The sequence below is a fragment of the Mercurialis annua genome, linkage group LG6 (genome assembly GCF_937616625.2).
Source record: "Mercurialis annua linkage group LG6, ddMerAnnu1.2, whole genome shotgun sequence".
Taxonomy (NCBI): Eukaryota; Viridiplantae; Streptophyta; class Magnoliopsida; order Malpighiales; family Euphorbiaceae; genus Mercurialis; species Mercurialis annua.
The window spans coordinates 1,366,517-1,380,364 of NC_065575.1; the positions used below are offsets into that span (position 1 = coordinate 1,366,517).

The 13,848-nt window shown below is 33.0% G+C and overlaps 2 protein-coding genes across 2 annotated transcripts; one reads left to right on the forward strand and one right to left on the reverse strand.

Moving 5' to 3' along the window:
• The first annotated feature begins 2,643 nt into the window (after positions 1-2,643).
• LOC126688382 (L-type lectin-domain containing receptor kinase I.8-like) lies at positions 2,644-4,653 on the forward strand. Its single transcript, XM_050383054.2, has one exon. The coding sequence runs from the start codon at positions 2,644-2,646 to the stop codon at positions 4,642-4,644; it is 2,001 nt and encodes a 666-aa protein (XP_050239011.1). The 3' UTR covers positions 4,645-4,653.
• Positions 4,654-11,544: 6,891 nt separating this feature from the next.
• LOC126686659 (uncharacterized) lies at positions 11,545-12,582 on the reverse strand. Its single transcript, XM_050380804.1, has one exon. It carries the CDS (start codon positions 12,580-12,582, stop codon positions 11,545-11,547), a length of 1,038 nt encoding a protein of 345 aa, XP_050236761.1.
• Positions 12,583-13,848: the final 1,266 nt, after the last annotated feature.

Consider the following 13,848-nt stretch of genomic DNA (forward strand, 5'->3'; position numbering starts at 1 on the left):
CCCATCTAACACCACTACAAATATTTGGCCAAATCTTGCTGAGAGCTTTCCAAAGGTGGGAGGCCCCTACGACTCTATTAAGATTATAAAAATTATTGGCATCGAAATTATACTTAGCCCTGAGCATCTTCACCCAATAAGAATCCGGATTAGCGATAACTTGCCAACCAAGCTTCATAAGTAAAGCTTTATTCATTGACACCATATTTTTAAAACCAAGAGCTCCATGAGTTTTGGGTTGACAAACCGTTGCCCACTTCACAAGACTCAATTTCTTAACATCGTCTGAGGCTCCCCATAAGAATTTCCTGCATAACATCTCAATATCGTCGCAGTTACCTTTAGGAAGGGCAAGGGTTTGCATCGAATAGATAGGGATGGCTGCTAGCACCGACTTAGCCAAGGTGGCTCTTCCTGCCAAAGCCAAAGAGCTTGCTTTCCAATTCGCAAATCTGGTCTTAACCCGCTTCAAAATATTGGACGTGTGCCTTCTCGTAAGCCAGCCATGCAAGAGAGGAATGCCCAGATAATTACCTAAGTCAGAGGTAATATTAAATCCCAGCTTTGCCGCAATAGCATTACCCGATGTTGGAGTAACGTTGCGGGAGAAAAGGACCTTTGTTTTATCTCTATTAATTCTTTGTCCTGAAGACTCACAAAACGTTGACAACACCTCATTAATAACATCTGCTTGCTCAAGAGACGCCTCACTAAACAACAGGAGGTCATCGGCGAAGAACAGGTATGGAAGCTCAGGACAGTTACGGTTCATGTGTAAAGGCTTCCAGCGACGATCGACACATTTTTGATTAATGAGATGCCCTAGTCTTTCAATGCAAAGCACAAAAAGGTAGGGGGATAACGGGTCTTCCTGTCGCAACCCACAGGACGGAAAAAAAGATTGTGAGGGGCACCCATTCCAGAGTACACTCATAGTCGGCGTAGTAACACACTTCATGATGACATTCGAAAGGTAAGTCGGAATTCCATACTATTTATTTATTTATTACATATAAGTAAAAATTCTTTTCTCCAAAAAAGGTGGGGTCCAATGACCCCACCCTTATAGAGGTGGATCCGCCTCTGGCAATGTATCTTTTTGTGAGGTTCAGGCTCTTGTTTCCTCTTTCTGTCCGAATAATAGGCTGCCGGAGCTGAAATGTCAGAAATCGGGCTATTTACATCAATTCCGACATGGCTGTTATTGATGTCTCCAAAACCAACTGTCAAACATATAATATCGAACTCAACAAAACATGGTTCGAGTCCAAACTGTTGTTTGAAGAGTTAAAGAGTCCTCAGCATTCTACAGGCATAGCTCCTGAAAATTTTGTAAGTGGAGATATAACAAAAGCAAAGCCATGGCCGCCAAAATCGGGCATCTGTGGAACAATTGCAAACACGAAACGTGTAGAAAACGAAAGAGATTGAGATTTATCGGATGCATGCTTATCGAATTCGAGAGGGAATTTATAGAAAGCAGGATAAATTGGAAACTGAAACATTGTTAGAAACAAGGTATTGGCTAGATCAATCAATCAATTAAGTTCTTATATAATCAAGGCTTGAAATTTTGTTCTATTTTATTCACAACACACTAATATAACTATGTAATATACTCTTTAATTTACTACTCTGCTTCCCCTGCCTAAGTAAGCAATTTATAACAGAAAAAAAAAACTAGTGTAACTTATAGGAGCATCTAGAAGCCTAATGTCCCTCAATTTTTGAATTTTGTCAAAACTAATATTGTCATTCATAACCCTGAAAAGTCAAGCTTATTTCCTCTCACAGTTGACCAATTATACTATACTTTCCTTAAATTTACTTGTTAAATAAGTTCAAAAATAATGTTAATACTTGAAATTTAACAATAAAGTTTACATTAATTTAGAATTATTAAACAATAAGATAAAATTCAATAAAAGTATTCAGTTTCATTTTTTTTGATGAATTTAAAAATTGCAAATCACCTCTTATAAATTATTATAAAATTTTCAAAAAAATATTGATTTTTTCAATAAAAATAAAAATATTTTTTTAAATGAACCGGCTGAATTACAAACCTATCCGATTGAGTTCTGTTTTAAAATTATTAGAGTTTTTTTTTCAGTCGATTCGGTTTTAGTTAGAATTTCATAATCTGGTCGGTTCAGTTTTAAGGATTTGGTTTCGGTTTTTGGGAATTTTGGTCCGGTCAATCGAATGTTCACCCCTAGGCTGTGATGCAATAAGAATGTTCATCATTTTACTCATTCTAACGGTCTCATTCATGGAAATTACCTATTTGCTCTTACTTTACGCTCTCAATAAAGAGTTGACCTGTCTAATTATTTACATTATCACTAATATTTTTCCAACATATTCTCATCGTATAGACGTATAATTATTAATCCAATAATTATCATTTTAAATTTGATGATAGTATGTACTTAAAATAGGACACCAATAATTATCATTTTTAATCACCAATTGAAAAAAATATCATTATTCCGACTTGAGATTTTAAATTTGCAGATGTTGACATTGACTAGGATGAAGCTCTTATGAAGGCCAATTTAAAGATTTCATTAGACACTCAAAATTTTGATTAAACCAATTTGAGATTTCAGTTTAAGCTCTGAAAATTAAATTGATTAAACCATGTTTTCAATTCTTGAACTTCTACTTATTCTACTTTTAAATTCTGTTTTCTTGAAACACTCTGGTTTTGCTCAGGATCTAGAAAAAGCTGACCACTTCATCTACCATGGCTTCAATGAATCGAATCTGAATCTTAACGGAATTGCGAAAATTCATTCAAATGGCCTGTTAGAGTTAACAGACATATCATATTACAAACTTGGTCGTGCTTTTTTTCCATTTCCTTTGAATTTCTCTAAGTCTTCATTTTCAACCAACTTCGTTTTCGCCATCGATCCTCAGATGCCGAATCTTGGCGGCCACGGCTTTGTTTTCGCGATATCTCCGTCTCCAAAGTTTACAGGCGCGTGGGCTATAGAATACTTCGGATTGTTCAACTCTTCAACAATTGGCTTGGATTCGAATCATGTCTTCGCGGTTGAACTTGACACTATACCGACTCTTAATTTTTTAGACATCGACAATAATCATGTCGGAATTGATGTGAATAATTTGGTATCAAACGTGTCAGCTTCAGCAGGATACTATTCAGACAATGAACTTAAAAGCTTGCAGCTGATAAGTCGAAATCGGATGCGAATTTGGATAGATTATGATGAGGCCGAGAAGCTAGTAAATGTAACCCTCGCTCCTATAACAAGCACGAAACCCGGAAAGCCTCTTCTGTCAAAAAAAATCGATCTTTCTTTAGTTCTGACGGATTCTATGTATGTCGGTTTTTCGTCATCGACAGGATCTATGGCGAGCTATCATTATATTCTTGGTTGGAGTTTCAACAAAAGTGGGCCAGCTCAAAATCTTGATATCTCAAAGCTTCCTTCACTTCCAGGTAAAAGAAAATTAGGTAAAAAAGAACCAGATTTAAGAATTATGATCCCCTTGATTACAGCAAGTGTTGTGGCGATTGTAATCTTCGGAGGTGTTTATATAAGGAGGAAGAAATACGAAGAATTGCGCGAAGATTGGGAAGAAGAATACGGACCTCAAAGATTTTCCTATAAGAATTTGTATAAAGCAACCGAAGGATTCAAAGAGAAAAAAATTCTCGGAATTGGAGGTTTCGGAAAGGTCTATAAAGGCATATTGCCTTGTTCGGATACACAAGTTGCAGTCAAGAAATTTTCGCATAATTCTGAACACGGAATGAAGCAATTTGTAGCGGAAATTGCAAGTATGGGAAGGCTAAGACATAGAAATTTAGTTCAACTTCTTGGTTATTGTAGACGAAAAGGCGAGCTTCTCTTGGTATACGATTATATGCCGAATGGGAGCCTCGACAGATTCCTATTTCAGAACGACACGCCAAATCTGAACTGGGTTCAACGGTATCAAATCTTAAAAGGAGTTGCAACCGCACTTCTTTACCTCCACGAAGAAGGGGACCGGGTTCTTCTCCATCGAGACGTAAAAGCTAGCAATGTCATGTTAGATGCGGAATTTATCGGAAAGTTAGGAGATTTCGGACTAGCTAAGTTTTACGATCACGGATCATTTCCTCAAACGACTTGTATTGTTGGAACTGTAGGATATCTAGCACCAGAAGTTTCAAGAACAGGACGGGCCACTACGAGCAGTGATGTTTTTGCTTTCGGGATACTTATGTTGGAAATGGCTTGCGGAAGAAGAACTATAGAGCCGGAAAGACCACATGGAGAGATGATTTTGGCAGACTGGGTTCTCGATTGTTGGAAACGAGGCGTGATTGTTCAGACGAGCGATTTTCAATTAGACGGTAAATATATGGTCGAAGAAATGGAATTGGTACTGAAGTTAGGTCTTCTTTGTGCTCATTCTATACCGTCAATTAGGCCTACGATGAGGCAAGTGATGCAATATCTAGACGGAAAGGCTGCCTTGCCGGACACACTACTCGATACTCCTCGTACCGGTTTGGCCTTCGTTGACCGCGAAGCAGCTCTACGTAGCAGCTTGTCATTTCCTTTATCATCTGACTACTCCAGCTTTTCTATCACCACCTCGGTCCTTAGTTCGGGTCGTTGAATCTTCAAATTTCATGACGAAGCAGAATCATCTACATCTATCTTTTAGCTAGATTCTTTGTTAGTGTTCATGTTCTTCCAGTTTTGTAAGTATTTATCTATTGTATTCTACAATTAGTCATGTTTAAGCTCGAATCATAGCTACGATATTGCAAGTAAATACTTAGTTTAATATAGTACGTTTAGAAGTTTTCAAGAATATAACAGTAAGTCAAGAATTTCTGCTAGACTAAATGACTTACTGAAGCAAGGAATAAAATCAAGATGGCACATAAAACAAATCTTTGCGTTTTTGATCAATTATGATAATATGTTTTAATTTTTACAACTACGTCCGATTTTTGTTTTTGGAATCGTGTCCAAAATTTTGAATTTTATTTTTTAGAATTTAAAACTTTGAATTTTTAATCAACTATGACATGAAAAAATTGTCTTAACTTCTAAAATAAGTTATTGTAAAAATTTTGTCGCAATTGATAAAGGACACAAATATTAGAATTTAAAAAATGAAATTTAAAATTTTGGACATAATTGTAAAAAACCTTTTAATTGAATGTAATTTTTTTTGATAAATGGTGATTATATTAGCACTAACAAGATGTGATAGGTAAAATAAAACGAGCATGCAACAGAATACATTGTTACCACCAAATGAAAAATGCGGGTTATAATATCTATAATGAATCACACCCTTATTAAATTAATATATTGGAAAATTAAATCCTTGTAACTCGAAGGTTTATACGAAAAACCATCTTATTTTTAGTCTTTTAAATCTCTTAAATACTGAAAAAAAATCAAATTGTAGCTAATATAAATATTTGAACTTAAAAGATAACCTATATATACAGCCGACTACCAGTTATCTATTATTCCATATAATCAGCATATTGTTCATTATTATAGTATATCATTTGTTGACTCACATTATGAATGTGTCACTCATAATATGAGTCAACAAATGATATATATAATAATGGGATTATTATAATTTTGGTGTTTGAACTTGTTTAAAAATATCACTTTGGTGTTTGAACTAATATTTATTTCAATTTAGTGTTTTAACCTGAAAATAAATTACATATCAGTGTTTTTAACAGGTAACCATCAGGTAGTCGGGAAAGGAATTGATTACATGGATTAATTAATTTACACATATACAAAAAGGCACATTAAATATAAATGACGTGGAATTTAAAGACATAAATTAATTGAAAGACCAACGGTAAGAATTGAATATAAATTAGGGTTTCTTCTCCAACTATTTTCATTGAATAATTTCAGTTTGATCCTCTCTGGAATTTTATTTTTGTTTCTTCAATTTTAAATTTGTGTTATTTTTTTTCTGTCTCTTCTTTATAATCTTTATTTTATTTTATTTTTCACTCTCCATCAATGGACATAAGAGCTGCACAAATCTGATATTGTGAGAGAAGAAGTATTATGAAAACATGATTTGCTTCTTGTTATGCTTGTAACGGATATTTGGATCATTTGGAATTTTAAAAGTTTAGGGAAGAAAAAAAATGAGAAAAAAATAATACATAATATTTAGAACACACTTCTTCACAACATCAAAATGAAATTAAAACAAACCCATTCACCATTGTTAATCAGTTTGGTTTTTTTGGATACAAGCTGAAATTATTTGACACTGAAAAAAGAATACTTACCGCTTCATTATCGAGTGAAGATGAACAAAAAAATTTGATTTTGAGTTCTTCACTGCTCATCCATAGTCAAGGGCACATTGTTCTTCAAGATGATTTCAAATCGTGCTGCGATAAGAGCTGGAGATGAAGCAATTTTAATTGTATATTTTCAACATAATTTAGTTTGTATATAGTTATTCTAATTTTAATTATAAATATTTAGAATAAAAATTTCCTGCAAACCAAGTTGCAGGAGGTCCTACAACCCTCTAACATGTCAGCCATTGATAGGCTGCTCATATAGAGTCAGTTAGACCAAATTTAAGGTAAAATTACATCTTTAGTCCCATAGTTTATTATAAGTTATCGTTTAGTTATTTAAACTATCATTTTTTAACACTTTAAAATATATCATATTACAATTTATGTCATAACCTCATATTATATTAAGTTAATATAGTAAATTTGAATTTACACGTTTCTTTCTAATCTTTTTATTATGCTGTATATTACATTTTACTTTTCATTTCTTTTATATTAATTAGATTAAATTTTTCTCAAAAGAGAATTTATATATGAAAATGTATTATCATTTCCTACTAGAAAGGAAATATTTCATATAATAAAAAATTTAATTCTCTTATGTTAAATGTTATTTCCGTAAGACCTTGCATTTTATTTTATTTTTTTCCTAATATATAAATTTCGTTAGCTATATTATGGCTAAATAATTAAATTAAAGAAAATTAATTCGTAAATAGTGAAGAGACCAATTAAATGATATACTTAATTAAAATAGTTAATTAACTTAAAAAAAATAGTTTTACTCATCAAAATTTCAAAAAATTGCATTTAATAAATTTCCATTTCACATATTTTATATAATAATGATTCGAGTATTTAGAGTTATATGGGTTTTTTAATGTAATTGTATAGATTAATAAATTTTAAATTATTAATATATAATTTATCTAAATCAAATTATTAATGTATAAGTTAAGTTGTTAATTTATTTTTTATTTATGATAAAGTGTTACTAGAATATACCATTTAAGGACTATAAAATAAAAAAAGCAGTTTCAATGTTTTAAATAAAACTTATATAAAATATAAGGATTGTGTTATAAACTTAATGATAATATAAATAATGTTTATAGACTAAACTAATTAATAATTAGTGATCACAATAATGCAATAAGAGAGCAAATATTTGGGAGGAATTTTACTTCTTTGATGAGTATTTTCAATTGTAAAATTTACATGGATGGAAACCTATTTATAGGCAATTTCACCCACCATGTAATTAATGCATTTACATGCATGTCAAAAATGGAGGGTTGAAATTTTTTCACCTAATTGGATAGGTAATTTTGTCATACACCATATTCACATTATATTCATAACACTCCCCCTTGGATGACAAAATGTTTGTTCCAAAGTACGCTATGTCGTACTGCCTCATTAAAAACCTCACTAAAGAAAAACCCAATGGGATAAAAACTTTAGTTAGGGAAAAAGAGTGCAGTGCGTAATTTCTCCCCCTCATTGCAACATAGATAATCCTTCATGTATTTCGCAGATGGCGCATTCCAATATTATGAACATGTTTTCTAAATATTGCTGTAGGAAGTGCCTTCGTGAAGAGATCAGATGAATTGTTATTTGATTGAACATACTGGATGTCAATTTCTTGATTCTTTATGAGTTCTTGAGTGTATGAAAAGAATTTTGGAGGTATATGTTTGGTTCTGTCACTCTTGACGTATCCTTCCTTGATTTGTGCTATACATGCAGCATTATCTTCGTATAGAACAGTTTGACTCTTATGGACTGGAAAACCACAAGATTCTTGAATGTGTTGTGTTATTGATCTGAGCCACACACATTCCCTACTTGCTTCATGTAATGCAATAAGTTCAGCATGATTTGAGGAAGTGTCTACAATTGTTTGTTTCTGTGACCGCCAAGAAATTGCAGTACCTCCACTTGTAAATACATATCCAGTTTGAGACTTAACCTTATGAGGATCAGACAAATAACCTGCATCTGCATAACCAATCAATTCTAGATTTGAATCGTTAGAATAAAATAAACCAAGATCAGTGCTTCCACGAAGATAACGTAATATATGTTTGATTCCATTCCAATGTCTCTTCGTGGGAGCTGAACTGAATCTTGCCAATAAATTGACAGAAAAGGATATGTCAGGACGAGTGCAATTAGCGAGATACATAAGTGCTCCAATTGCACTGAGATATGGTACTTCAGGACCAAGAATATCCTCATTTTCTCCACAAGGACGAAATGGATCAGTTTCAACATTTAGTGATCGATTAACCATAGGAGTACTTAAAGGATTTGCTTTATCCATACCAAAACGTTTTAAGATCTTTTCTATATAATTTGACTGATGCACTAATACACCATTGTGCATATGTTCAATTTGTAAACCAAGACAATATTTGGTTTTTCCAAGATCTTTCATTTCAAATTCTTCCTTTAAGTACACACTTGCTTCATTGATCTCACTGTCTGTTCCAATAATATTTAAATCGTCAACATAGACAGCTATAATCACAAATCCGGATGTTGATTTCTTGATAAAAACGCATGGGCAAATAAGGTTATTCACATAGCCTTTATTTATCAAATAATCGCTTAAACGATTATACCACATGCGTCCTGATTGTTTTAACCCATACAAAGATCTTTGCAATTTGATTGAATACATTTCTTTGGGTTTTCTATTTAATGCTTCAGGCATTTTAAATCCTTCAGGGACCTTAATATAAATATCGCTATCTAGCGATCCATACAAGTATGCTGTTACAACATCCATGAGACGCATTTCTAATTTCTTAGAAACTGCAAGACTGATCAAATATCGAAATGTAATTGCATCCATGACAGGAGAATATGTTTCATCATAATCAATTCCAGGTCTTTGAGAAAAGCCTTGAGCAACAAGTCTAGCTTTATATCTTGTGATTTCATTTTTCTCATTTCGTTTTCGTATAAAGACCCATTTGTAACCTACCGGGTTCACATCTTTAGGTGTGAGGACAACAGGTCCAAACACACTTCTCTTGTTAAGAGAATCTAATTCAGCTTGCATAGCGTCTTTCCATTTATCCCAATCATGTCTATTTTGACATTCAATAACCGATCTCGGTTCGGGATCCTCATTTCCATTTATGATATCACATGCAACAGCATAAGAGAAAATTTCGTCAATATTTTCCATTGTGTCTCGATTCCAAACAATCTTTGTATTATTGTAATTAATCGAGATTTCTTCGTTATTCTCATTTGTGTCCTCTTCTAGGGTACTGTCTTGATTAATTACATTCATATCCTCTTCTGGGGCATTGCCTTGGTTAACCTCATTTATTTCTTCTTCTGGAGTATTTTCTTTATCTTGTGTTTCTTCAGGAACACCTTTCTCTTTGCTAGCATGATCGAGATTTTCTGCTCCTTTTCTTTTCATAGGATTTTTATTTCTTGAACCGATCGGTCTTCCACGCTTCTGGCGTGTCTTTGATTCATGAGCGACTTTATTTTCAGAATTCTCTTTTGGAATCTCAACTCTAGCAGGGGCATTAACTGCTGGTATATATGATTTAGTCACTCTTTTTGTATCTGTAAATGCATCAGGTAATTGATTTGCAACAGCTTGCAAATGCACAATCTTTTGAACTTCTGTTTCACATTGTTTTGTGCAAGGATCAAGATGCAATAATGAAGGTTCACACCATGCAATATTTTTATCTGATTGTTTATTTTCTCCCCCTAATGGTGGGAACTCTTCTTCATTAAAATGACAATCGGCGAAACGTGCTGTAAAAACATCACCTGTTAAAGGTTCAAGATACCTAATTATGGATGCAGACACATAACCAACGTATATTCCCAATCTTCTTTGAGGACCCATTTTTGTGCGTTGTGGTGGTGCAATTAGCACGTATACAGCACAACCAAAAACCCTAAGATGGGCAATATCTGGTTCTTGACCAAATGCTAATTGTAATGGGGAGTATTTATGATATGCACTAGGTCTAACACGAATTAATGATGCAGCATGTAATATAGCATGTCCCCATATAGAGATAGGTAGCTTAGTTCTCATCATTAATGGTCTAGCAATAAGCTGAAGGCGCTTAATTAGAGATTCAGCTAAACCATTCTGTGTATGTACGTGTGCAACAGGATGCTCAACTGTGATTCCAACAGACATGCAATAATCATTGAATGTTTGAGATGTGAATTCACCAGCATTATCAAGTCTTACCCTTTTAATTGTGTAATCAGGGAATTGAACACGCAATTTAATAATTTGAGCAAGAAATCTTGCAAATGCAACGTTGCGAGTTGATAATAAACAAACATGTGACCATCTGCTGGATGCGTCAATCAATACCATAAAGTATCTGAATGGTCCACATGGTGGATGAATTGGCCCACATATATCACCTTGAATTCTTTCAAGAAATAAAGGTGATTCATTCTCAATTTTAGCCGGTGAAGGTCTCACAATTAATTTTCCAATAGAACAAGCTGTACATGACATATTACTTACTTGGGGAATTTTCTCACCTTTTAGTGGATGTCCTCGTGCACTGTCAATTATTCTCCGCATCATTATTGATCCTGGATGACCCAATCTTTCATGCCATAATTTTAGTATTGAAGCATCACAATACTTTTTCTTTTCAGCCATATGTGATTCGACCACATTTATATATGTATAATATAAACCAGAAGAAAATGTGGGTAATTTTTCAATTACATGCTTCTTACCTGAAACATTTGTTGTAATATGAAGATATTCTATATTATCATCATTTTTTGTCTCAATATGGAATTTATTCAGACGAATATCTTTAAAACTCAACAAGTTTCTTTGAGACTTGGGGGAAAATAATGCTTCATTAATGGTAAGTACAGTTCCCCCTTGTAATAGAATAGTAGCTCTTCCGGAGCCTTCAATTAATTTTACCTTACCAGATATTGTACTGACATTTGTCTGACATCTTTTAAGATTTGAAAAATATTTTTGGTGTTTGAGTATAGTGTGGGTTGTCGCACTATCCACAAGACATATGTCTTCATTACTGAACTTGGACGAAACAACATGCTGAGAATTATCCATATGCTTCTTAATTCAAACAAAGAAAAATTCATCATAAGAAATTATAGAATAACACAACAATACATAAGTAAATAATAAAAACATTACAATACATGCTGGATTAGTTTTCATTATTATTGTTCTCAAGAAAATCAGAAACATCTAAATGTGTCATGTCTATAGAGTCATTATGCATTAGACTGTGGTCAAAATCATCATCAGCAACAAAATTTGTTTCTATATTCTTTCCATTTTCCTTGAGGGAAGCTTGGTAAAGCTCAACAAGATGTTTGGGCGTACGACAGGTACGCGACCAATGCCCAGTCATGCCACATCGATAACATTTACTATCGACATTTTTCACTTGATGTTTGTATTGTCCACTGTTTCTGTTTTCTTGTTTCTCCTCCTTCTTATCCCACTTCTGGTGGTGATTCTTATGCTTAAAGGAGTTATTATAACCGACATGGTTGTAATTATTTCCACCTCGACCATAACCATGACCACGACCACGACCACGGCCACGACCACGACCACGAGGAGATCTATATGCGCTCGCATTTACTTCAGGAAATGGAGCAGAACCAGTGGGTCGTGCCGCATGATTTTTCATTAACAGCTCGTTATTCTGCTCAGCCACTAGAAGGCAAGAAATCAGCTCTGAATATTTCTTAAACCCTTTCTCACGATACTGCTGCTGGAGTACCACATTAGATGCATGAAAAGTGGAGAATGTTTTTTCTAATAAATCTTCATCAGTAATTGTTTCTCCACACAATTTTAGCTTTGAGCTAATTCGGAATATTGCAGAATTGTATTCACTAACACTTTTAAAATCCTGCAATCTTAAATGCATCCAGTCATAACGAGCTTTTGGAAGAATTACAGTCTTCTGATGGTCGAAGCGTTCTTTTAAACTATTCCAGAGAACAAGTGGATTATCTTCACTGAGATATTCATTTTTTAATCCTTCATCAAGATGATGGCGAAGGAAGATCATTGCTTTTGCACGATCTTGAGTAGAGGCATTATTTCCCTCTTTAATAGTGTCCTCATGACCAGAGGCTTGCAGATGTATTTTAGCATCTAGTATCCATGACAGATAATTTTTTTCAGATACATCAAGTGCCGTAAATTCAAGCTTTGTAAGGTTTGACATGATTAAACTATCACATGAAAAATAAATATAATTAGAACTAATATTTATTTATGCGATAAAAACATAGAAATAATAATCATTTATTTTCAAGAGTAAACAAACAAGTACAACCATCATATTTTTGGCTTATAAATATGCATAATCAACAATTATTGCAGCAACTAGTAAAGGTAGAACAATAAATATAAAAATACCTAAATATAAATAAAATTCTTTCCACGGAAGATTAAATATACCAATGAGTATTAAATTAAGTAACATAATAATAATAATCCAAAATAGCTTCATTTTTGAATTTTTGAAGATTAAGAGATGAAAAATTGTGTAGTGAAAATAAATAGTAAAGTGAGTATATATAGAGAAAAATATAGCCGTTTTATTACCGTTATATAGCCGTTTGTTACCGTTATGTAGCCGTTAGGTTATTTTATATTTTTTTGAATAAAATTATTTAGATGAGGACAACAATGGATTAAATTTAATTATGGTATAAAAATATTTATATTTATACTAATAGTGTCAACTAAATAAAATCGTTTATAGTAAGGGGATTACCACTCAAGCATCAACGATTAAAATTAAATTATCAAAAGATTATTTATAGGAGGCTTAGCCTTCCATATAAAAATTAATAACATAGATATAAACATAATAAATTAAATATTAAGTAAATAAAATTTGTAGGAGGTATAACCTTCCATTAATTAAATAATTAGACAAGTATTAAAGTTAGAGATTTACCTTTGGAATACTTTACCGAATTTTCTTGAATTAGAGAATCGTAAACTAATAGAGCGATCGTGCTGATAACGTGTTATAAAATTAATGATAATATAAATAATGTTTATAGACTAAACTAATTAATAATTAGTGATCACAATAATGCAACAAGAGAGCAAATATTTGGGAGGAATTTTACTTCTTTGATGAGTATTTTCAATTGTAAAATTTACATGGATGGAAACCAATTTATAGGCAATTTCACCCACCATGTAATTAATGCATTTACATGCATGTCAAAAATGGAGGGTTGAAATTTTGTCACCTAATTGGATAGGTAATTTTGTCATACACCATATTATACTATACATTAAAACTGAAAGAAAACGACATGGAGAGCAAACGGCATAGACAAAGGATCAAAACGTACTCATGGAATTGTAAAATGATGAAACGACGTTACACAATCAATGAAGATAGCAAAGACTTTTAGGCATACTTATCTTTTGTAGCCTAATAAAGTCAAAAACGATGAAAAAATAACTA

Coding starts and splice junctions, on each gene's coding strand:
- LOC126688382 (XM_050383054.2), top strand. CDS start 2,644: ATGTTTTCAATTCTTGAACTTCTACTTATTCTACTTTTAAATTCTGTT.
- LOC126686659 (XM_050380804.1), bottom strand. CDS start 12,582: ATGTCAAACCTTACAAAGCTTGAATTTACGGCACTTGATGTATCTGAA.